The 27,278-nt window shown below is 22.0% G+C and overlaps 2 protein-coding genes across 2 annotated transcripts in view; both read left to right on the forward strand.

Annotated features, from left to right (window-relative positions):
* The first annotated feature begins 1,262 nt into the window (after nucleotides 1–1,262).
* On the forward strand, nucleotides 1,263–6,616 carry LOC129610665 (schwannomin-interacting protein 1). The gene is made up of 4 exons (XM_055523307.1): nucleotides 1,263–1,417; nucleotides 2,239–2,639; nucleotides 2,707–2,981; nucleotides 6,405–6,616. The coding sequence occupies exons 1-4, from the start codon at nucleotides 1,321–1,323 to the stop codon at nucleotides 6,577–6,579; spliced, it is 948 nt and encodes a 315-aa protein (XP_055379282.1). The 5' UTR covers nucleotides 1,263–1,320; the 3' UTR covers nucleotides 6,580–6,616.
* Nucleotides 6,617–18,188: 11,572 nt separating this feature from the next.
* Nucleotides 18,189–27,278, forward strand: part of LOC129610693 (tetraspanin-6-like) — a 30,912-nt gene continuing 21,822 nt past the window's right edge. The window contains exon 1 of the mRNA XM_055523343.1: nucleotides 18,189–18,298. Within this exon, the coding sequence (XP_055379318.1) occupies nucleotides 18,251–18,298 (48 nt within the window). The 5' untranslated portion in view covers nucleotides 18,189–18,250. The remainder of the gene's footprint in view (nucleotides 18,299–27,278) is intronic.

Below are 27,278 nucleotides of genomic sequence, written 5' to 3' on the forward strand. Positions count from 1 at the left end.
AGGTTTTCCTATTATTTTAAGTATTTTTCACAAAAATTAGCCAAACTTTCAAAAATTTCCCAAAATAACACTATATAAATCTGAAAATCTGCAAAAAAATAATTTCCTTTTACTTAAGTACTTTAATTGTAGTTTTGTTTTAAAATTTTTTGTTTTTCCAAGTATGTGTCTATATACATATATAAACGTATCCATCAATAGTATGTAGATCAAAACGCTCCTTTAATAAATATATTCACACACAATAGCTAGCAAGAATTTTTAAAATAAATTAAAACCCATAATTGATCTACTAATTTCCTTGCTATATTTTAAATTTACTATTCCGTTTATAATAATTATTGCGTGATAAAAGATTGACATACAAACTGGTATATACACTAATTCATTATGAGAAAAATTATGTTCCTCTCTATTTTTTAATCATTAGGTGAAAAGAGAGTAATTGAGTAAATGATACTCCATCCAATGTACTTAATATCAAATTTGGTGTAATTTCAAGAAATGTGAGTGAAATTAAGCCAAAAGCTGTAAGCTAAAGCTACGCTACCACAAGAAGACAGAAGTTTAGATAATATTAATTGTTAAGGCCTTTATTTTAAAGAGGCAGGGGAGAGTTTATTTGTAATACTTTAGTTGAAGAAAAATGAGAGACACAACTGTGAAAATTAGAATTTCGATTGCTGGTCAATAAAAATAGGAGATATGAATATCGTATTAGAAACAATTTGGAATAAGGCCTCAGTTCTTAAATATTACAATCACAATAGAGAGCAAACATGGAGTTGGCACGATCAACTCTATCCGTTTTTATTTGTAAAAAATATTATTTCCTGTATAAAAAGTTCACATACATAATTTTATATATGATATATTTTTTGTTTACCTATATAACGTTATTGTTAAAATGTACAATTCCTGTTATACTATAGGAGCAACCCTCTTCTTACTCATTTAATTTTTTATATATCTATTATAATATAATGAATAACCAATGAATCGTAAATAAAATTAAAATAAAAATAAATTAAAAGTCAGTTACGCTGCAATAGTTGCTTGCCATCATATAGAATTTTTCAAGTTGACGCAATTTATGATATATAAATATAACAATATTTTCATTACATAAATTATAATATACAAACATACACACCAACTTATATTCCAGAATTTCAAGAAATGTAACGATAATACCATTATATTTTACAAATTTTAATTTATATAAAAAAAAAAATTCTTGAATTTTAATTTAATTTTTTTTCTTTTCTTTTATTTTTACAGAGACGTAATGATCGTGAAGAAATTCGACGACGTTTAGCAATGGGTGCAGAAGATGACTATTTTAGTAGAATGGTTAATAATACATCAAATGATAGACCAGGACGTAAACCAAGTTTACAATCAAGATTACAAAATGGTAAGAAATCTTTTATAATTATTGTAAGGGACTTATGGGTGTACGCCTCTATCGGAATGTGTTTGAGAAGGTTTTAGGGTTTTCTTACTCAAGAGTATTGTATAACTGATGTAGATGGCAGTATTCATACCAATAATCTCTCCAAGTGAGAAATTTGTACTTAACGAAAACAAACTCTCCGACTTATTCTGAGATATGCTCATAATGTTAATAAATTTCCGATCGGATTTCTTAATTAATTTAAAAATAAATTTTGTACTTTTGCAAATAATGACAAAATAAATCTTCAAATTTTCAATTCTATCAAGAATAACAATTTAAAATTGCCTTTGAACACAAAAACAATATGCTTTCATAAAAAAATATACATATATATAAATAGGTCCATAGCAATTCTTCGAAAATTTTAATTGAACACGTTTCCCGAAAATTTCAATAGAATGTCATTTGTCCTTCAAATGTCATTGTCATTAATATTTTAAATTCTTGTAAAATATCAAAGGTTTCTGAATTTGGACAATATAAGTGAGAGCATAAAATTAACAAATTGTTATAATTTTACAACTAGAGTACGAAGAATTTTGAACACCCACGTGGATTTTATCTCACTTCCGATATATTGAATTTCAATATACCGGAAATTGAATATATTTAAAAATTCTAATTAAATGTTGAAAATAAATTATGAGAACCGAACAAATTTCTTCTATATCCCCAATGCCTTTGATTTAGGGGTTTTGTTTTCACTTATTTTACCTTTTAGTTCTATTAACAGTTTTATTAAATCCTAATATACTAACATTTTTTATTTATATATGTAGGTAATAATTTACAAATATGTTTTATGAATGAAGCATCATCAGATACTGAAAGTATTAGTTCTGATTCAGAAACATGCCCAAAATTATCAAAATCGACATCGAATGCATCATCAAGATATAGTTCAATGTCATCAATATCAACATCAAATCCATATAATTCACGTCCTTTATCTGTTAATATTACAAATAATAATAATAATAATTTGACAACAATAACAACAACAACAAATAATAATAATAGTCGAAGAACATTATCTCAAAGACCATCAACATTGTCATTGGGACCACCAATATCTGAAGAAAATTCAGAATCTGATTTCTTTACAAAGCAAGCACGTTTACAAATTGAAGCAAGAATGGCCTTAGCACAAGCAAAAGATATGGCTCATATGCAAATGGAGGTGAGAAATTTAAAAAAAAAAATTTTATAAAAATTTTATTGTAAAAAATTTTTGCCATATTTTCCAGATTGAACGTCAAAAACAAAAAGAATCACCAATAACAGAAGTTATACGTAATGCAATGGAAAAAGTTGGTGTTAATTTTCCAATTGAAAAACGTCGTGTCTCAAGACAAATGTGCACCGATATGAATATTGCCCAATTACAAATTATTGTTAATGATTTACATACACAAATTGAAAGATTAAATGATAATTTGGTACAATATTTAATGGAACGTGATGAATTACATATGAGCCAGGATTCAATGCTGGTTGATATTGAAGATTTAACAAGATATTTGTAAGTGTTATTTTTTATATTTTTTTTTTCAAATGAAATATGAGTTGAAAGTGATACGAGTATATACTTCTTTGTTATAAAAAAAAATTGTTGTGGTGAGGGCGTTAAGAAGGAACCCGCATAATATTTGTATAATTTATAACTAAATATGTGATAATTTTATGCGGTCAAATTAAATTAAAAGTGGGGGAAATTTGAAAATTTTAATTGAAGGCAATTATTTTGCAACTACTTTACGCTTATTATACGGTAGTTTTCAAAGGAAGTAAAATTTTTTTAAGTGAAGCTCTTGAAATATTAAAGAAAATAATGTACTTAAAAGAATTACAGCAAAATATTAGATTAGCTTCTTAAAAATTAAATAAAAAAGGGAGGGTAAAATTATGCTAAAATTTCCAAATTGAATTTCGAAGCTAATTTTCTTATATCATTTAAATTTGTTGAGAAAAATTCGAAATTATTTAGAATTTTAAATTAAAACTGTGAAAAAAAATTTTAAATTTATCGGCCAAAAAAATTAATTTTTTATGGACAATTCTCAAATAAAAGCGAGTCGTCGGCAACCTTATCATTTAATACGACTGTTGTACACATTAAAACACATTGCCGCATTTCGTTACAGTTATAATACGTTATAACACTCATAACAAAAAATAAATCACATTTTTTCCTCATGAAATATTCGAAAAATATATTACAGTTGTCAAATTGTCATTCTCTCAATTCCTATTTAGAAATTGAATGTCTTACGTTTTCAATAGGATTTTTATTCCCCTCAATGTAGAAAAATTACTAGAAAATCCTCTTTCTCTACTAATATATAAATCTAAAAATATCGACACAAATTTAAAAAGGAAAAAATAATTAAGTGAATTTTTCTTTATCTTACTCGAATTTCGAATTTCGAAATGCAATAATATGAGAAATGCTCTTCTTAATTCTCATCTTTAAAAATTAATTGCATACTATTTAAATGAATAATGAATGCTCAACTCACTTACTCAATTTTTTCTCACTCTAAAATCAAAAAATCTATTTTTTTTATGTATATTTTTTGACATAATATTCCGCCTATCAATTACCGATGAGTGAATGATTGAAATCTCTCACTCATATTAGATAAAATTTACTATAAATCTCAACAATTTGGAATAATTCAAACATCCTGATCGTCTATCTCGCTATTTTCCTCGAAAAGTGAGTAATTATCATACACTTGTATAATGTAATTTTCAAGTGAGAATTATTTGGTATTGCGAATCTCATTTTTTGTAAAATACATACAAAATATATTCGCTTTTTTTTGAGAATGAGACGTTCAATCGATAATTTGAAAAAATGAGTAATTCGAAAAGTGAAAATTGAAACTGATTTGAAAATGAATAAAAGGTGAGTAAAAAAGCGAGATACACGATCAGGTTGTAAATATTCTAACTCGTATGTTGAAAATATTCTACGAATTAATACAAAAAAAATTTTAAATAATGCCACAAATTATAACGTAATTTAAAATATTCTTCTTCAAATGTAATAAAACAGGTCCATTTTCTGGTTTTCTGTATTTTATGTTTTAACCCTTTAGCCAACATTTATTTCATCTGCCTCTATTCCTGTTATCAATCAAAATATTATTAACTTTATTAAAATTGACATATGTTTTAAAAGTTTAAACACTCAGTAAAACAGGTTTTTATTTTTATGAGATTCACAATTTAAATATCATAATCAAATTTACACACGACCATACAATAAGAAATATTGCAATTTCAATAAAAATAAAACCAAAAATCATTACTTCAAATCCAATTCCTTTTTTCATCCATACCCACATTCATACATAATAATCACCTTCTGTACACAAATTTCTTGTGATTTTCACCAAAAAAAAAATATTAGGAAGTAAAACTTTACAAAAAGCAAATAAAAAAAAATTATATAAAATTTTTTTTTAATTGATAAAATTCCATCTGTTAAATTACAAGTTGGCATTCAATTAAATTTTTCCTCAATTATTATTGTACTGCAATCATTTTTAATTCCTCGACCATCGAAAATTATCCTTTAAAAATCTCTGATATTTTTGCAGCTGGATCAAAAGATTTTTTAAATGAGTGTATAGTGTGTTGTTTTTGTTTTTTTTTTTTCTCTCTGCTGCTAAAGCAGGTGAATTTTTATTTTATACGTGTACGCCGGAGTACGCGTATTTAAGTGTAAAAGTTAGTCGGAACCAATTAATTGTCTGTTGGTTAATAAAATATAATCATACATTTTTTCCCCAAAAAAAAATTTTTTATATTTTTACCTCTGAACGTATAGTGGGCAATTTTAGCATAAGTGCATACTTATATAGGTGACTTTATATTTTCATATAAAGTCACTATTTTTGCTATGTAAATTTGTATAGAAAGTATGTATACACATGTTCGTATGTAGATAATGTGTATGATATCGTAAATTTATATTATAATAATAATATTATTTTATATTCAATTCACACATACCATATATGTACATAACTTCATGTATGAATTGAATTAAGAGGATTGATTGAAACAAATTTTTAAGTTCAATAACCTTATAGTAAGAGGAAATTATTTTAATTATTATGATATTCGTTTTTTTTTTAGGGTTTCGTAAATATCACGTGCTATTCAAAATTTTTGATTTGTTGTTTTTTTTTTATTACGAAATTATGCTTTATATGGGTGAGAATAAGAAGTACCTAGGCGTACATAATTGCATTTCAATATAAAAGTGGTGAATTGATAATCATTGCTTTTTCAAAATTTATGGTGATTATTGTGGTTTTTAATTTTAAAATTGTGAATTATAACTACAATTGGAATTATTTATTATATGAAATCAAAATAATTAATCGATTTCGTATTATTTATGTATGTATGTGCTATTAAAATTTTGGACTTGTAAATAAAATATTATTATAATAACGCGCTTGTAAACTACAGTGGGGCATTGAAATTTGCAAGCAACACAAATCGTAATAAATTTATCTTAAATAATACACGTTTGTCAGTTTTTACACTACATATTACTACAATACTACATGATCAATATTTTGCATATTTTCCTTCTCCTATTCTCTCACACTTTAACTCTATTTTATTGTTTAAAAAAAATTTTGAGAATATTTCCCCAAAAAAAAATCTGAGAAGATTTTGAATTCAACTAAAATGTCAAATTAGAACGACAAATTGAATTCTACGACAGTGGTAACAAAATTCTCATTTACTAGTTTATTAGACATTTGCATCTTAGCCTTTGTCTTGTTAATACAGGAATGTGCCGGAATTTTTAATAAATAATTTTTCATTTTACATAAATTTCAAATTACAAATAAAAATTAATAAGATTTTTTTTTATAATTATAATTTTAATGTTTTAATTTTTTTTTCTATATTTTAGGAGTGCTAAAGAACAAACAATATTAAATGAAAAATCAGATAGAAAAAATTCAACAGAACTAGAAAAACAACAACAACAATTATCCAATAATAATTCAAATGGAATCAAAAATAATCATGATACACCACAAATGCAAAGTAAATTCCAAAGGATAGCAAGTCTAGTCAAAAAATAAAATGAAAAATAATTGAAAACCAAAAAAAAAATAAAAATTACAATTATGTTAAAATTTATTAAATAAAAATGTTAAAACTAAATAAATAAAAAAATATACTAGTTATAATTGTATTAAAATTAAAAATATGAAAAACATCAACAAAAAACATAAAGCTTAAAAATATTTAAAAAAATTAAAAAAGAAAAAAATTGTAATGAATAAATTTTAAAACGCACGCGGTTACATGTAAAAACATTCGAACTTCAAAATTACAGAAAAATATTTAAAAAAAAAAAAAATTGAATTTTGAAAAATTTAAAAAAATTTGTGAGTTAAAATCAAAAATTAAATTTTTAAGACAAAAAATAATAAATTAAAATATTAATTATTATTATTACACATACCATATACATATATATAACATATATTTGTTCATAAATTAATAAAATAATAGAATTTCTATATTATATTTTATGTATATTTCGAATATTATGTAAAATATATATGTCAGAATAAATGTTAAAAATATGAAAAATATTATAGGTACATATACATATAAAAATAATATTATGTAAATATAAATTTATATTAATAAATTAAAAAGAATATTTAAAGAAAATTTGAAAAAAAAAAAAACATATTAATATAACACAAAAAATAAATTATATTTATATATATTTAAAGGATCGAAGAATACGTAAATGATACTCAAAATTTTAACACTTAAAATCAGAAAATTTTGTTTTTATTTTATTTTAAAATTATTTTAAAACTAAATAGAATATTTTGTTTTTATAAAAATTATGGTTATTACAAAATTATTTTTTTATTTCTTTTTTTCTCTATATGTTTTAAAAATGAAAATTATATTATAAGAGACAAGTAAAATTTAATTTTAAGTATATTAGGCATTTTCATAAACGCATACTGCGTGATGTATAGCGAAATCTGCGCTATATTATGTTAATTAACAAAAATATTGTTAATTTAGTTTTCATAAACATAATATAGCAAAATGATTAGGAAATATTGTAAAACTATTATAAGTAGCGCAGTATAAATATATGAAATATTTTGCTTTTATATAATAGTCAAAAATATTGTTATGTTTTTGCAGTTTTAAAATATTGCATTCATAAAAATCTCTATTAAATTTGTTTAAAATTCTTTAATTTGTGTATAGTTCAAATTCGAATTTTTTCAATTTTGAACGTTTAATTTAATTGAAATTGTATTCGCAATACAAATACTAATTTTCAAAAAATAAAATTACAATTAAATAGTTTAATAATTTCTAATAACAAAATTCAATCAAACTCAAAAATTTTAATGGTTAATTTGATACTAAAATCTGTAATTTTGTAAAATATTATTTAAATTTTTATATAATTTACCTTTCACTGTATAGTTTTCTTAATAAACTCCAATGTACATATTTTACAATAATTTAAAAACATTATAATTTTTAATATAATGAAATTGTTTTTAATTCAATAACTCTTACAAAATTTTTAATTAATTAACAGATCTTCATTTCACTATATCTTATTTTAAATTATTGTTATATCATCATAAACTCGGTTATATTTATACTTTAATCATAAATTCTAGAGCGTTCTCCACATTGAATGATTAAATTAGAAAAATCAGAAATCTTATAACATTCTGCTTTAGCATTACATTTACATTTTCTAGAACATTCTATGATAAATCCTTTAATAATGTTTTATGTAATATTTATTTGTACAGTATTGTCAAATGGTATAAAAATTATTATACAATATAAAACATCAGAAATTAAGGGATAACATTAGAGTCTCTTCCAAGAACTTGAATTGTAATAATAAGTAATTGAGAAAGTAAATATAATTCTAATTCTGAAATCCGTTTTGTTAATTAAATTTTGTAAGATATTTGTAATAAACAAATTTAATTTTCAATTAACAAAAACTCAAAAAACAAAATTTTTATTATATAAACTCAATAACTGATTTTACTTGTCCAATATAATTTACTATATTACATTGAATTTTCTAAACATTTTATATTATAAAAATTTTTATTTTTAAATTATTTTATATTATGAACATTTATTTTACTTTTACTTTAAAATTATATTTAAATTTATTCACTTATTATTTTTCTCAAAATTTTAATTTTACTTTTTTAAAAACTATATTTTTTTTTAAATAAGGTTTGGCATTATTATTTTTATTTTATATTAATTTTTGTTAATTAATATACATATACCTCTATAATATACATATACCTCTATTAAATTTACATACATTATTATTATTATTATTTAATTTAATTTTTCAATGTAAATATTAAATATTTTAATATATTCACAAAATACATGCATAGTAATATGAAATGAATTAAAAAAAAATTATTTAAATTAAAAAATAAATAATATAAAAATAATAATTAAAATGTTGTTTCATTTAAATTTAATAATAAAACAAATTAATTAATTAAATAAAATTTTATTTTTAATTAAAGAATATACAAGAAGAAAAATTTAAATAAACCCGTAATATATAAACAACCATACATACAACAAATACAAATATTTATGAAAATAATACAATAAATAACTAAAAATAAATAAAACAGAAAATAAATCCGAAAAAAACAAAACCAATAAATATTTATAATAAAATAAATTAACATTATTATTAATATAAAAAAATAAAATTATACACTTTTAGATAGAGTTTTAGAAAATGAAAAAAATATTATTATTATAAAAATATTTGAGGTGAGATTTATGCCCGCGATTATTACAAATAAAAAATAAAATATTTAAAAAATTTTGAAAAAATTTTTTGAATTTACAAGAGTACATAATATATAAAAATCATATACAATAATATTTTATTTATATTTGAAAATTAAATTTGAAAAAAAAATAACATTGTTATTTAATCTGATTATAATAATTTCACATTTATAGTAGAGTCGCAGAACAAAATGAACAATAAATATAATAAAAATAATTAAATATAATATTAATAAAATAATATAATTATTAATATTATATTTAAATATCGTATATATTTTGTATAATTAATATGTTACCGAAATATTTTAAGTATTATTTAAGATGAAATGAGAATAATAATTCAAATTCCCCCATTTTTTTTTACTTAATTGTTAAAAAAATGAAAATTTCTTTATATATATATATATAAATATCAAAATTTTACAAGCCATATCATGTTGTTAGAACACTTTGTGCAAAAAACATAAATTTAACATCTCACAATTTAAAAAAAGAATTAATTATCGAAAATATTTTTGAAAAAAAATATTTAATGACGAATAAAAAATCTGTTAAGGGCGAAATATTAAAACAGAAGAAGAGTATAACAATTTGTGTGCCCTTTTGATGGTTAACAATCATTAACAGGTTAAGGTTAATAAACTTCCTATATACCCCGTTTTTGTTTAATGCAGAATACCAAAATCTTTTCATTCGATTAAATCAATTGAACTCAGAAGAATTTCCAATGACACTTGTGCTCTCAAAACCTCTTTAAAATTAAATATGCATCCCAATCCAATTTTTAAATTTGAAAATAAAGATTTAATCTATTCTCAAATTAATTTTTTTTTTTAATTTCTTTCTTTTACATAATTATTAAATGTAATATAAAATGTAAATAAATTTGTTATCATAATTTAAATTAGGTTGTAATTTTATTGTAAAAATAATAAAATCATTTAATTATAATTACAAAATATTCAACCCTATCGTGAATTCTCATCGTAGAACTCATCGTATGAGTTACGAACATAGACGAAGCTACGATGTAGAGTTTTAAATGATCAAAAATTCAATGAATTTATGATTACTATACTATTACGAATATTTGTAGTAGGATTTTAGTAATTTGGAATTGAACGAAATTCATGATATGACTTGATTGTCTAACCTGCAAAAATTTTATGCTTACATTTATACTATCAAATTTCTAATTTAAAATTACTTTCACTTAAAAGACATTTATTCAATTTTACGCCACTTTTAATTCAAAAAATTTCAAATTTTATAATATTTATATAAAAATATTATTATATACAATACAATTTGAAAAACAAACAAAATGTATTTAATAATTAATTAAATAATGTTACGAGTAATTAAAATTCAATATTCGATTCCTAATCAAAAAAATAATTCGAAGTTAAAAAATAATTAAAATGAATTGAAAATTGTTTCGCCTAAATCTATGCAATATTTAGTAAATAAATACCAAAAATCATAAAATCAAAAATGAGTATCATTTTTAATTCATAAAATTGCATATATTTAGGATGAACTATTACTGTATTAGTAATATTGTAATAGAATGCATAAAAATTAAAAATTGTACTAGAGTAATGAAATGAAATTTCAGAATTTCTCTTTTTAACTAATTTAAATAAACTTTATCACAAAATATTATTGAAAATATTAAAAATAAATTAAATTAAAAAAAAAACAAAAATATAGAAAAAAAAAAAATGAAATGAGAAACGAAAATATAGAAAAATAAAATTTCAAATTAAAAATATTTTATAAAAATTTCAAATATAACCAAAAAAAAAAAATTAAATAAATATTAATAAAAATGAATATAACAAAAAAAAAAATATCAAATATTTTTATTATACAAACTTGATTTCTTGTTTCTTATGCCTCCTATCTATGTTTGATTTTATACTCTTTTATTAAAATACCTACTAATATATTATACTATATATATGCAGTGTTTTTAATTGAATTATAAATTAAAAAATGAGTTTGAAATTTTGAAATTAGCAATTATTCTTAATTAAATTATTAATATCCATATATATATCTCTATATTAAAAAATATAATCAAAAATCAAAAGAAAAATTCCTTTTAAAAATCTTGATATATATAACAAATATATAACATAATAAAAATATATACTTTTATATAAAATATTATGTATAATCTTAAATTTTTTTCTATATATAATATATTAACCTTAATTATTTGACTGTAGTTTTCAAATTTTCCGAAAAAATTAATAAATAAAAAAAATGTAATAAGAATTCAAAAAAAAAAAAAAAAACGTAAAAAATTGAATAATGTTTTTAAGAACAAAAAAACAAAAAATATCAAAAAAAAATTTAATTAAAATTTTATTAATTTTTTTCCAATTTAAAAAATTTTTTTCTCTTTAATGCTTTAATCAAACAAAACAAGAAAAAAATTCAAAAAAAAATAAATATTCAAGAATTAAAAAAAAAAAATTCCATTTTTGCAGATCTTATATAATTATATAATCAAAATATAACAAGAAAAAATTACAAGAAAAAAAATTAAAAATATTAAAAAAAAAAAAACAAATAATGACAAAATAAATAATGAAAAGTTATATAATCGTTATAAAATATAAAAATATTATTAAAAAACAAAATTATTAATAATTTTTAAATAAAATATACATACACACACATATTATATACATACAAAAAATATATAGAAACCATCATTATATAAAATTAAATTGAAAAATTACATAACAAACATTATTAATTCAAAGATGAAAGAAAATGATTAATTCAAGAACATGAAGATGAAAAAAAAAAGAAAAGAAAGAGGAAGCAATTAAATTAATTAAAAGAAGACAACAAGAAAATTAACTGAAAATGCATAATAATAATTAACAAAAAAAAAAAACTTATCAAAAATTAAAATATTTAAAATAAACAATACAATATAAAATAATAAATAAAATAAACAAGTATAACAATTAAAGAAAAACAACTGAAAAAACATAAATACCTACATGAATATTATATACGAAAAAAAAAATAAACAAACAAACAAATAAAAGTTAAAAAAATCAAAATGAAGAATGAAGAAAATAAAATCACAATAAAAAAAAAACAAAAAAATATTAAAATTAAAAAATATCAAAATAAATTTATTAAAAATTTAAAAAAAATTAACATTAAAATTGAAATTACATAAGGGGTTATAAAACAAATAAAAAAAAAAGTAAAATACAAAAAATAAAAATGAAAAAATATACATAAAATAAGAAATATACATACAAAAAGAGAAAAACGTTTCAAAAATAATAAAAAAAAATAAGTAAAAAAAAAATAAATAAATAAAAATGTTGTTTTATTTTTAATTATAATTTTTTATTTTTTATTTATTTTTAGAAATACCATAAAATAGAGAAGAAGAGAAATAGGGAAGAAATATTGAGAAATATACTATGAATAAAGAAATATTGAGAATAAAGAGAGAATCTACAAACAACAGACTTTGGCTAGTACCAATTTTATAAGTATACCTGGTATTATACAATAATTTTTTGTTTATATGTATATAATTGAAAACTGCAAGTATGATCATGTTTAAATTATTAAATTAAATCAAAAAATTTCGGGATACTATACCTAAATATTATAACAGAGAAAAAAAAACAGCTGTTGTTTATAAAAACGTTAGAGAGAAAATTATTTTTTCTACCTAAACTTATAAATGCCCATACATAAAAGTTTTTGCCAAATAATCAAATTAAAATTAACAAGCTATATATATATATATATATATATAAGAATATAAAATTTGTTGTGACATATGATACAAAGTATAAGTATATGATATTTGTGCACATGTGGGATTTTTATTTTTTTTTTGAAAATTCATAATTATTTTGGTAAAATTTTTTAATTCAAACTAAAATAGAAGATAATAGGGGTTGAAAAAAAAAAAAGTTAAAAGTCGTAAAAGTCGTAAAATACTTTTTATGTTAACCCAGTCAGAATTAGCGAAAATAAAATTGTTATATTTTTGACTTGAATTTCCGATAGTACCGCTAATAAATTCTTATACTCAATTGATATATGCTGGCAAAAACATGCTCCTCTTTTAAACACACTTTTTTTCATACCTTGAAAGAAGTTTATTTACTGCCAACACAATACTAAATTAGACCAACATTATTAGAATCATGGCATAGTTCTTATATCAAAATTATATAAATCAGATTATTGTATTAATATTCGAATATAATTTGTAATATATTTGGTCCGCTGTTATATAATTACTGGCTATTTAAATTATAAAAGTTCTAATTGCCAAACATATTTGTGAAATTTATAACAAATGTATATAAGATTTCGCTAAGGAATTATAGAAATTCTTCACTAGAAATTAATAGGTTCAAAATCTATATGACAAATACTCGAACACACTTGAACTGGCGAATTTGCTAGCATTTTGTATTTTAATATTATGTATAACTAATTTATTCGCTGAATTATTCGCTGAAAATACATGTTTTAAAGTAAAGTGTCATAATGTAATTTTTTACACTTTTGACAAATTTCCGTATACTTGTCGCATAGTAATTTTCATCCCGCAGAGTTTTTTTTGTTAAATACGCTAAAATTCATAGTAGTATGTGTGTACAATGTTATGAGAAGCTTTGAGACTAACAAGATAATAGAATATTTTGCATTTATTATTTTATTATTATTGTATTCACAAATTTAGGAAAAAAATATTCTTAAATTTTCATATTAAATACGTTATCATTTTTATCACACCAGAAATAATTTAACAAACAACTCAGTAATTCAAAGAAACTCATGAGTTCACAAGAAAGTCCCTAGATAAAGATATCTCCTTCTTAATCATATATTTCTATATATTTATACATATTGAATGTATTTGCCTTAATTTTTTTCAATAATAATTAAATTTTCTAACTAATATCGTTTCGTATTTGTTAAATAACGTTGATAATATTTGAATAACAGATCAGAAAAACCTTCATATAAAAATATTTGTTTAAGGTACACACCAATTTATTAGAAAATGCCTAAAGAAATTATCTTAAATCTTAAATACATGTATGTATGTATTTATGTATGTAACTATACCTGTAAATGTGTCAATAACATTGAGGACCTTTATAACATTTTTATTTAACAAATTTTATATTTATTACTATTGTTTTAATACTGTAATCGAAAACACAAATCATAAAATAAAGTAATTTGTCAAATAGATAGATAAAATATCAAAAATTCGTTCTGAATGCAACAAAAAGGTATTCAAGAAGATTACAAATATATTTAGATAAGAAATTTTAATGCAAAATCATATCAAGTAAGATATGTAGGCAACTCATTTATTTCATAAGAAATAATTGGGATTCGGTTAAATTTTCGGCTCAATCACAAAATGTTCGGCATAAATTTTATTTAAAACAATTGTGTTATATATTTTCATTGTAATCGAGAAAAATACAGTAATGGTCTGGTTTAAAATCGTTTTTGTGAACGAAAATTTACGATTTTAAACGAAATAATTTTCCAGTGAGGAAATGGTATATAAATAATTTTATGAGAGGCTTATATCGAATTTTTCTTCATATATATCTAGGTGGTTTTAATCGAGATTTTACTGTGTTTTGGAATATAAACAAAATTATTTCGAAATTAATCGAAATTGACAATTCTCAAATATTGAAAACATTACTTTGAATCTGAACTATGTTTAAAAAAAAAAAATACAATTTACCACAAGGCAGTAACAGTACTATCTAACTACTAACCCATACCACTAACTACTAACTCATCATATGAAGTTCAAATTACAATAATTATGGATATCAAAATTAATTAGCATCAGATTTGAGATTTAACTGACATTCGAACTAAAACAAGTGACATTGTTATTGTGATACGTTTGCTGCTAAATTTAGCTTAAAAATTTTACTTGAATTTTAATTCATTGCTTGAATCTTTATGGAGGCTAAGGAAAAACCAATGATTAAGGTATACAAAAGATCTATATTTTTTTTTGCTTTTTCGTTTTGTTATTGAAGCTAAATTGTCATACAGATTCGGATACGAGTAAGGGATAGAATTAAAAATTTTGTTTTATTAAATTAAGAGAGATTTTATTGGGAATTGAAATATTTTCGAAATTTAGGCATCGGAATTTTAAAAATACAATATTTAGATCTTTTATTACAAAATCTCGTATAATATCGTATAATAATGTCACTTATAATGCATTCCCGTACCGTGAATAGATGTTTTTATATTTATACACACGTTTTCTCTAAAATAAATACCATGCACAAGATCTTTCCAAATTTATTAATCTATAATTTTCTAATTATTAATTCATAATATATACATTAAATTATGACGTAATAAAACCAAAAATTTTACGATCAAAATACATACAGCCAATATATATAAATATAATAGCATTCCAAATCTATATTAAATATTCTAACACACCCACTTATAATTAAAAATTCAATTTTAATATATTTTCATATACTATATATATATATATGTATATATGTATATATATACACATATCCTAAAATTTAAGTAGGTACCTAACAAAAATATTTTGATTTTTGAAAACGTAAAAATCAAAAATAATAAAATTTATAAAACATGTGCTTTCCTTAGAAATCCTAATATAATATTTACAATTTGTTACCTTATTACCTTATTATTTACAACCTTATATCATATATGTATGTACGTATGCATATTAAATTATAATTGCATATTATATAGACCACATGTCGTATATAAAATATTAGCAAAAAACATAACCTATACACGTCAAAAATTATGGTATACTCACAAAAATAATATTGTATAACAAAATTTATGTGAAATTTTTATAGTAAAACAAAAACGTATTATTTTCATTATTTTTACTATTTACAAATATGTATATATGTATTTAAATTTTTATATATATACAGTAGAGGACGGGCAAATGTAACACTCTTAGGGACTTATAATTTGTGCATTTACATGTAATTTAAATTTACGGGTAAAATAAATATGTAATTGCATTTGCACATAAATTTTATTTGTAAATTATAAAAATTTGTGATTCACGTCATATTGTAGTATAAATATACACATATATAACACACACATACTATAGTATATATATGTAAATAAATATATCGTACGTATCATACAAAAATTGTTTACGCTCAGGCGAATTTTGTATTATCCCAGTTGCACTTAAACGTATTCTACTGTAAATATATTAAACAAATATTATAATAAAATATAACAAACAAAATCCTTTTTATATTTTAAATATAAACATATACATTACATATATCACAAATATAAAATATTCGATATATAAACGTAAAATGTGTTATATATAAATAAAATAGTAAAATTAAACAATAAGAACAACCAAAAACAAAAAAAAATAAAATTTTAATTAAAACTGAGAGTTTATATATTGACATTTTGTTGCTATTATGACGTCATTATATACATTATACCGCTAACTCCCCTCCTCTCTTTACGAAAATTATTTTCTTATATAAAAACAAAAACAATCATATGTAAACGAGTACAATACCACTACACACATTTAAAATTTCATATCTTTCTCTTATATATAAGAGAGGGAGAGAGAGAGAGAGAGAGTGATAAAGGTAAGCTTTCTCTTATTTATTTAAATGTATATATAATTAAGAGCTTTTCTTTCAAAAATAATAACAAGAACAAAAACAAAATCAAATTATGCTTTATTTTGTTTTTTCTTTGGTCCAGAATTGATTTTTACATACGTATAAAATGCATTTGATTTCTACACTTTCTTTCAATTCCCAAAAAGACATTGAATTATAAACACCATAATAAACGAGAATTTCGAGTTCGGACCGATGACAAGGATATAAAATTAAATAAGAAAAAAAAATATAATAAGGACGCGCGTATCAGTTTTTTTTTATTAATTTTTTATTATATTTGCTATATAACTACACGCATATATACACGTATATTATATTGTACTCGTGACTGTGTGCATATAATAATATTGTATACAATTAAAATCAACTAGTTGCACTTGAAAATTTGATGTTTTCTATTAATTTTGTTTGTTTGTTTGTTTGCTCATCATAATTTTTCTTTAAAGTAGAAAAGAATTAAAAAATTTTTAATAAAAAATTTTTAATTTTTAATTATTGAAATTTTAAAATAATTGAGTAACTTTTAAAGAAATAGAATTGTTATTAAATACAATAGAAAAAATTGTTAAAATAACAAAAAAAAAAAAATTAAAATTGTGTGATTTTAAAATTTAATATCAAAATTGTTGAAATAAATGTAAAATTTTTCAATTCAAATATTCGATTGTTAAAAAAAAAAATATTTTTTGAGGAATTGAAATTGGTGGAAGAAGAACAAGAAATTTAATTTGTCATTTTGACTATTTGTGCTTGCCTACTGCCCATTTTTTTTATTATACAACTATAACAGTACTGAAATTAAAATTTTTGTATCAATTAAATTTAATAATTGAAACTCAAATTAATTTTGTAAACAATTGTGTATTTCAAAAACAAAAATTTAATTTAAAAGAATTAAAAAAATTAAAGAAAAAAGTGAAAATTATTTAAAAAATTAATTAAATTAAATGTCGAGAATAAATTTTAATTATTAATTTTATTTTCCACATTATTTTTATCGTTTACTACATTCTACCTACATACTATATATGGGCTATATATTTTATTGTTTACTATAAACTCATATAATTATATAGCTACTATATATACTAAAAATTTTTAATATATACAACCATATATACTTTATATATATCGTGAATTTTTGTGCTAAATTTAATGTTTAACAATGCATTGTGCTAAAGCTCTATTATTGCTCTTCAATGTCATTTTCTGGGTAAGTTTTATATATATATTTTATATATATCACATATATATATATATATTTTATATATATATATCTTGTTATAAACATATATTTTATATTTTATTATAATAAGTTAATTGTTATTGTTTTTCTTTAAAAAAAAAATTTTTTTTTTTTTTTTGTAATTTTGTTATTTTTTAATTCTTTAATGGATTTTTCAATTCTTAAATTTTATTTATACTTGCATTTTAAACATTTTGGGATTTCAAAATATATGTACTTATATATATTATAAGTATAAGTATATAAAAATTGTATACTATATTATATTGTATAAATAAAATATATATAGAAAATTTGTAAAAAATTTAATATTGAAATTATGATATATATGAGAAATATATATATAAGAAATTCTTAGTGTATATATGCAATAAAAGAAATTGAGTAAGAAAAATTATGAAAATTGAATGAAATTTGTTATTAATTAAATTTTTATTTAATATAGAGAAGAATGAATAACGCTATTCCGTGCTATAACTGTGATATATATATATATATAACATATATATAACGAGGATTATATATGATATTTATATATATACTGAACTGTTGAACAAGGATATAACAAAAAGTATTCGATAAGGGAAGGGTCCAAAGTTATTAGTAATAGAAAATTTATTTATTGTTACTATTTCTGTTACTATTATGTTAAGGTTTTTAAATTTTAATATTAAAATATTTTGCATATATTAAGGGGTACTGTAGTATTATATTGCAAGTACGTTGTTGTAATTATATGAAGGGTTATAAAAATTTTAATTTAAATGATCGAAAAATTAAAATTGTTTTAATTACTTACATTATATTAATTTAATTTCCAACCGCAATTTTCATATGACATAATAATATCGTGTTCAATTATCATATACTGATAAAAATTATATTCCCCAAATATATTATAATTTATAGTACATACAAGTATGAACTATTGAGAATTAAAATTTATGTTAAATATATAAAGAACTATATAACAAAATCAACTTAAGTATAATTGCTACATCTCGCACCACAACATTATAATTCAGATTCTATACTTAGATCTTATATACAAGAAAAAAAATTTACAACTTGTCACCATAGGGAATCACTTTACATTTAGATCAGGAACAGGAAGTGTATGCATTTAAGATCCCGTAACATTTGTTCTCAAATAGAATCAGCAAATCTACTTAAGTCCCATAAAATATTTATATACCATGCATATCACAAATACACATACTTTCACTTTTTAAAACAAATTGTAATCTTTTCACATAAATTACTTACATTTTTTAAAATTCTAAAATTCTAAATATAATACAGGTTATGTTTTTTTCTGCTCATAAACCAAAAATTTGCATGAATTTATTCAAAAATATTTTCTTTAATTCATGTATAAATAAATCTTAAAAAAAAAAAGTGAAAAACTACAAAAATTTTAGAATTGAATTAGAAAAACTTTAAAAATTAAATTTTTTTTTTTTCTATGCAATACGAAAAAAAAATAAATTTATGTAAAAAAATTTATTTCTTTTAATGAGTTTAAAAGAAACCTGCATGTGAAAGAAAAACACTGGAAATACCATTTGACATACATTCATTTTTAAAAGTTCTATACCACAAATACATATACCGTAACATCCATTTTGCAAATAAAACATAAAAATATATCAATGTCACATGATCCAAGTTGCAAACCAAAAATTTTTTGATAATGCCATAATATGATTCAAGTTATAAGCTTACGTTTTGTAAATGCACTCAACTGCTAATCTGAACTGCCAAAGACAAGATGTCAAAGACTTCCACAATTTTATGCAAGTCAAGATGTCAAAGACTTCGATAATTTTATGCAAGTCAGCCTATATCGTTTATTTAATGTCAAAAACAACTTATGTGTCAATATAATTGATGACGTCTAACAAATGGTCACAATTATGTTCCAAACCGCAAATTGTGTGCAATATTTTTGCAAAGCAACAAGAATGTTTTAATGTACTACAAGCATTACTTGTTGGCGCTTCATTTGTCCAAACTCTGTGTCACGGATATTTACAACAACTTTGGTATATGAAAATGATTACCGAGTATATTCCTGAAAATGAATGAAATGAAGATGAAAACGATAATTCACATAAAATTCGAAATAAATGCTTCAAATCTCAGCCTATTTTGAAAAAAAAATTGAGTTACTCATATTTCCAAAAATGAGTAAATGAGCAAAATAACTTTGAGCGACTACGAGTATGAGCAAATGCGTAAGCAAACAAATTTCCTGTATGTAATGCGATCAAGTTGAATTCCAATAATATTACCCGTAGAGGGTTGCAAAATTCAGTTCACAATATTATTTTTCGTTCTTTTGAACAAGAGCACCAAATTTTCATACTAAATATTAAATACACAATATATTTATAATTTATACTCCGGAGAGTCAATGTTTATGAGTATATAATCAGAATTTTATGAGTGAAATTAAAAATTTAATCAAAATGAAATAAAACCGATTTAGTACACCAATATTAATTTTTTTTACTCATTTTTACTCACATGGGTAAAAAATATTTTTAAAATAAAATAAAATTGTGAATATAAAGGTAAAACCATGGTAAAGCAATTGGGAATTTATAAAAAAGAAAACAATAGAATTTTGGAATATTTATTCAAAAAAAAAGAAAAACAAAAACCCAAAAAATATTGTACAAGTACAGAATAACTTGGTCTGAAAAAATGAAATTTTAATTTAGAATAAAACAAAAAAAAATTTTATATACAAGAATAATTATTTTAAGATTAAGGCCATTTCTATGAATAATTTAAAATATTTTAAAATATTTAAATTTAAGCTTTTTTGAAAATGAATGAAAAATTTCGAAACTAAAAACCTACGTTTATGTAGACCACATCCTTAAAAAAGGATTTTTTTTTTTAAAATAATGTGTAAAATAATTTTTTTTTTTCTGTGGCAAAGAAACAAGCAAAGAAACAAAATTTTTGCTAAATAATTTTAGAAATCAAGAATGATGAGTTTTTTGTATTGAATTATTTACGATATTCGATTGCTCTAATTTCCCAACAAAATTAGAAACCAGTGGGTTGAGATCCACAAATCAATAGACTCTAATAGTACAACATTAATTAAAATTGCAAATTGAGTGAGCTTTAATAGAATTTGTGTAGGATGGGATTGGGCTGCATTTTTCTTTAAAAAAAAAAACTAAAAATCCTCCAGTTTTTTTTCCTAAAAGTCCTCGTTTAGGCTTGCATTCTAAAATTTTTTTTTGAAAATACAAATAAATTTTTGTTTATTGTAAAATTTTTTTATTTCTTTGAAAATAATAAACAAACAGGCGCACTCCACACAATTTATTTTTTTTTTGTAATTTGTTAAAGCAAAAATTCTATTTTCTTAAAGTGTGCAGAGGTAGATCCTTATAATATGTGAAGTATTTACTTAAAGTATATGTATGTGTAAAATGAAGAACCTTTTTATAACAAAGAACCATAAGATATATGTTCTGTTTATTGAAGTACCAATGTTATAAAACTTCCGTTTAAGTTATTAGTTTAAAGATCTTAATTCTGGAAAGTGGAAATTAAAAAAAAAACTAAAATGTGAGAGTAGGGGTTTGGAATTCATGTAAAAAATCGGCATTACGGGATGGCCGTTTCGTATTTATGGACTATCAAAATGAGTTTTAAAATCAGAAAGTAAATTTTGATCTTATATTGGCAACACTCATTCTAGACCGTTCAATTTACGTATATAAACCGCATACACAATACTAATTTAATTCATTTTTCAAATTTCGGTTTCTGAAAACTTGTGAGACTGATTTTCAACAACTGATTTTGAAAAAAAACCTCATAAAAAAAATTATTAATTCCCCGAAAACATTAAGAAAATTATGAATTTCATTGATTTACCGCGTGCGGTAGTATTAAATTTATAAATAAAGGCTTCCGCATGCGAAAAAACACTACTGAACGCGTTTCAGTAAACTAATTCTACTCTGTTATAAACCTGATTTGTGTATAAAGTTAATAATTAGCATTTATATCTTGGGCCAATTTTTTAGATCTTCCCGTTTTCGTTCAGCAGTAAATTTACAGTAGGGGACCCTAACAAAAAAACTTAAAATTTTATTCTGAGCAAAAATATACGAAGGTACATACACCCTTTGTTGAATCGGAATTTGTTTTTTCTTGTTATTACATCGGGAAAATATCGTTCTCTGCCCCCCCCCCCCTCTCCCTCCCACTACAGCACAGTCAATAGTGAAAATGTTCATACAAGTTCTTATTACAATTTTCCCCTTGCATATCATTCAAATATTCTAGGACAAAAACCATTCTAACAAATTATTTTTAAAAATTCACCCATAAAAAAAATTTGTTTTTTTTTACATTGTTAGTTGTCCCAACTTATCATCACCCATATGAATATTAATGTTTTTTTTGAAAACCAAAAAACAAAAAAAAAATAATCCTAAAATTTATTTCCTTTTTACCCCTCAACAAAACATACATAGTTCTTATCAATTTTCTACTACACAGTCATCATACATTTTTATTTATTACAATTATTTGTATATATACTATACACAACTAACCGCATTTTCAATTAATATCCTATCCTACATATAATATAACACCAATTATTACAATAAACTTGCACTTCTCCATCATATATCCGATATGATGAAAAAAATATAACAAAGTGTCTACTTAAACCAGTTTTTAACCTAAATACTAACATTTGTTTTTTTTCTCTCTATATATGAGTTACATACACAACACAATTTGTAAATTATGTTCAAACAAATTTACAACTTTTATTATTCATGCATATGTTCAAACATATTTTTTTAATAATACATGTTCTATAATAATAATTGCAACAAAAAGTGAAAGAAAACAAATAGAATGAGAAAACCTTATAATTTATTTAAGTTAAAAAAAAATAGAGTTCCCCCCCGCCACATCCTCGGCCCGAATAGGTGCATAAGCGTAAGCACCTACATACATATGTATGTATCATGTGTTTGTAATGTAATGAATATAATTGAAAAATTTATATTGAAAAGTTTCCATTTTTTTTTTTAATATAGGGAAGAAACTAGAACACTTTTTTTTTCTTGTTTTTTGTTGAAAATTTGTTAAAAATTGTGGATAAAACAAAAAAAAGGAAAAAGAAGAAATTTTTTTTTTTGTTTTAAAACTTCTACCTACATGTTACATACATGAATACAAAAAAAAAAAAACATATTATTTGTATAACATACATGTTGTATGAATGTATAATTTAAGGGACTTTTTTTAATTTCTAAAGTTCATCCACAAATTCCGGATAATTTTATGTTAAGGATATTTTAAATAAGAGATTACTAACCATAAAAATTCTCTTAGAATGCGGTTGCCTTCATGGTTATTTTCAAATTATTTCAAATTAAAACGTAATTAAACAAAATGTTTGAGGTATGAGGTTCTTGCTGTATAAGATTATTTAGAGATTTATTTTATTCAGCGTGTACAAGTTTATGACAGTTTAAATCTAAAACTGAATTGATACAACAAAAGAATTTAAATCAGAATCAAACCTTATCGAACATGTTCGATATATAAATATTTATCGATTTTATGCTGTATCATTCCATAGACTAGAAAGAATACCACTAAATTCTCATCAAACACAATTCATAAGCAACATGTTATTCATCGTATAAGAGTTCATAAGAGTTTAAATGTAAATTTGGATTGATATAACAAAAGAATTTAAATCTGAATCAAACCTTATCGGACATGTTCTATAGATAAAAATTTATCGATTTTGTGCAGTACCATCCATAAGCAACACATTATTTATCGTATAAGAGTTTATGAGAGTTTAAATCTAAAACTGAATTGATACAACAAAATAATTTAAATCAGAATCAAACCTTATCGAACATGTTCGATATATAAATATTTATCGATTTTGTGCTGTATCATCCCATAGACTATAGAGAATATCATTAAATTCTCATCAAACAAAATTCATGAGCAACACGCTTTCAATGTCAAAACCCCGGTCTAAGAAGAAAAATAAAAATTATTATAAAATGTTTTTTTGTTTTTACTGCTTCTCGGTAATTAATGTCAATCATTAATCAATATTTTTTTGAAAATATTTTGTCGAATTCATTAATAATTTATAAATAAATTTTATTTATCAAAATGACTGGCATACAATGCAATAATATAGATCTTTAACTTTTGCTAGAAATTTCTTTATTCACAATTTTATTTCCTTGTTTCTTATAGCAGCTAAAACTGGTTGCCATAACTTACTATGTAGGTACATGGTGTTGTAAATTTTATTAAATAAATCGTATATATTCTTGATAATTATGCGTTCACATTTAAAAAAAAAAAAAATTTTTTTTTTATAAAGACAAGGAAGGTAAATATGTATAAAATATAGTCAACATGTGAATATATGTATGTATGTAAATATACTTATTTAATATTATCATTTAGAAAGCTCTGCCTGTAGCTGGATTTAAGAGGATTTAAAAAATAATACTAACACTTGTACGTATATATGTATGTATGGATTGTATATCTTCTTTCAAAAGTAGAATACAAAAACGTAACTATGACAAATCCATAGGGTATATACTTTATTATGTGTATATGTATATGTGTGTATATATAGAATATCCTTTTGTTTAATTTCCATCATAATTAAATGAAGTTGTATACCGTTACATTATAATAAATTATAATTATTTTGTTACGATGAATGTGGTTAATTTCATTACGCTAAGGTGTTTATGTTAAAATGTCAAATTAAATATTTACATACATAACCTTATATATTATAATGTTTCTAAAAAATTAAGAAAAACTTGTAAAAATTGAAAAAAATTCCATAAAATTTTGAGAAATTTCTAAATATTCATTTCTGAATTTCTGCAAAATTAAATGATTTATAACAAAGATTCACACGTCACCGTTGGACACCAAAGATGTCAAAAAAAGTCTCCAAAAGGGGACGCCATAACACCCTTGCGATGGCATTCGCTTGGTCTTGTAACAACATTGTGATTCTACCCATGTATGTATATTGTTTATAAAATTATTGAAAACGGCCAGTCATTTGTTCTTAAATATAGACCCAATGCGGTATAGATCACATACAAATGAGGCAATTGTTATTTTAAAATCAAAAAATTACTTACGTTTGTAAAGTTGAAATTAAACTTTACATAATCCAATTTAAAATCTTTTGTTTCTAATTTTCTGAATGAATCTGCCTTCGAATCACCAACTCCTTATTCTCAAATTGATGACGTTAAACTTTCCTCCGATCATATTAATTAATTGCATTTCATTCCCAAAAGTTTCGCCTCAGTCCAGGAAATAAATTGTTGAATAATTTTCCCATATAGTATGAACTTCCATTAGATTTTTTTGCCCCAAACTTCAATAAAAAATAAATTAGGCCATTTGAAATTCTTTTTTAAAATTAATTTCAGAAATTTCATTTAATTATTCTTAAACCATAAATTATTTTTATATTGCCTAATAAGAATATTGAAAAATATTGAAAATAATTTTTGAAACATTTTGAGAATTTTTTAATTTTTTTTATAACAAACCTCCTATGATTTTTATAATTCTAAACTCATAGACACAGAAACAATTAGAAAATATATAAAAGCGAGATGTAAAAATTTCTTCGTATGTAGCAATGTTTCTGTTATTCGTTGAAGTGTTTCTCAAGTTTTTGAATAGTCAAAATCAAGTGTCAATTTTACAGTTACTGCCATATAACTGTAAAAACCGAACCAAACCGGAGAACGAAAAGAACAAACGTTTTCCGATGTTAAAGCAAAACAGCAATGGAGCAGAAAAATCAGCTGTTCACTATTCTGTACATAATGTCATACACGCATCGAAACGGACGATATCAAAAAGAATTGTCAACGATAACATAAAACTTTAGCGTATTTAACCACCGTCGGTTAAATTCGTGGCGTTAATTTTGTTTTATTCTGGTCGGTATTATACGTAGACTTTGACATTTTGTCGGAGCAAATCGTTCTTGTATGGTTTTCACACCATTTTTATATTCCAATTAAATTTCTCTATAATTATTGAGAGTAATTCAATATACTTATACCGTAACGCATTAACATGATATTACAATTTTCAATACATTATCATTATATGTACATAATAATAAGACAAGTTATGTAAATCCGCATGTGTATAACATTTTTATATTATACACAAACAAAAGAAAGAAAGAAAGAAAAAATAATTAAAGTAAGCAAAAAAATATAGAAAAGGAAAATAGAATATAATTAATTTTTTTCTTTATTTTTTTGAGATAAAGTCATGTTAATGATTTAATTACTCACATTATCGTCCCTTTGAATTTTGTTGAGCAAGAAAACAAAAATAAGCATCAGAAAGCCAAAGACCAATGAATTTCTTTTTTTTTTTCTTAATTAAATTTAATCTTTAAAATTTCAATTTTCTAAATTGATATTTAATTATTTAAAATTATTTTGATTACATTACCATTTTTTTTTTATACGAAAATTATCTTGTATTTAAAAAATATTTATTTTTATTTTTTTATTGGTTCTAGTTCAATGTATGATTTTTATCGTAAATATTGAACGCCATTCCGTATAACGGTATAATTCGTATATATTTAATTTTTATTATTTTACAACAAAGGTCAAATTTAATGGTTTTTTCCTTTTTCTATATTATAAGAAGCTTTAAAATTTCGATGACCTTAAAATAAAATTTTGTTTTTCATTTTAAAGATCTTAAAAGTATTCAATAAATTTTCATGTAAAATTTAATGTTCGAAATTATAAGTTTATATGAAGGAATTCCGAATGACAAAATTTCGATTAAAATTTAATAATTCAAGAAAATATTACAGCACGGCCACATCTACCCCTAA

The sequence above is a fragment of the Condylostylus longicornis genome, unplaced genomic scaffold (assembly GCF_029603195.1).
Source record: "Condylostylus longicornis isolate FDR11 unplaced genomic scaffold, ASM2960319v2 ptg000046l, whole genome shotgun sequence".
NCBI classification, from domain to species: domain Eukaryota; kingdom Metazoa; phylum Arthropoda; class Insecta; order Diptera; family Dolichopodidae; genus Condylostylus; species Condylostylus longicornis.

Bases quoted from the DNA above. Each gene is read 5' to 3' on its own strand.
- LOC129610665 (XM_055523307.1), top strand. From the start codon at position 1,321: ATGGGTGCAGAAGATGACTATTTTAGTAGAATGGTTAATAATACATCA. The intron at 2,640-2,706 runs GTGAGAAATTTA...CATATTTTCCAG, and splicing joins TGGCTCATATGCAAATGGAG to ATTGAACGTCAAAAACAAAA. The intron at 2,982-6,404 runs GTAAGTGTTATT...TCTATATTTTAG, and splicing joins GAAGATTTAACAAGATATTT to GAGTGCTAAAGAACAAACAA.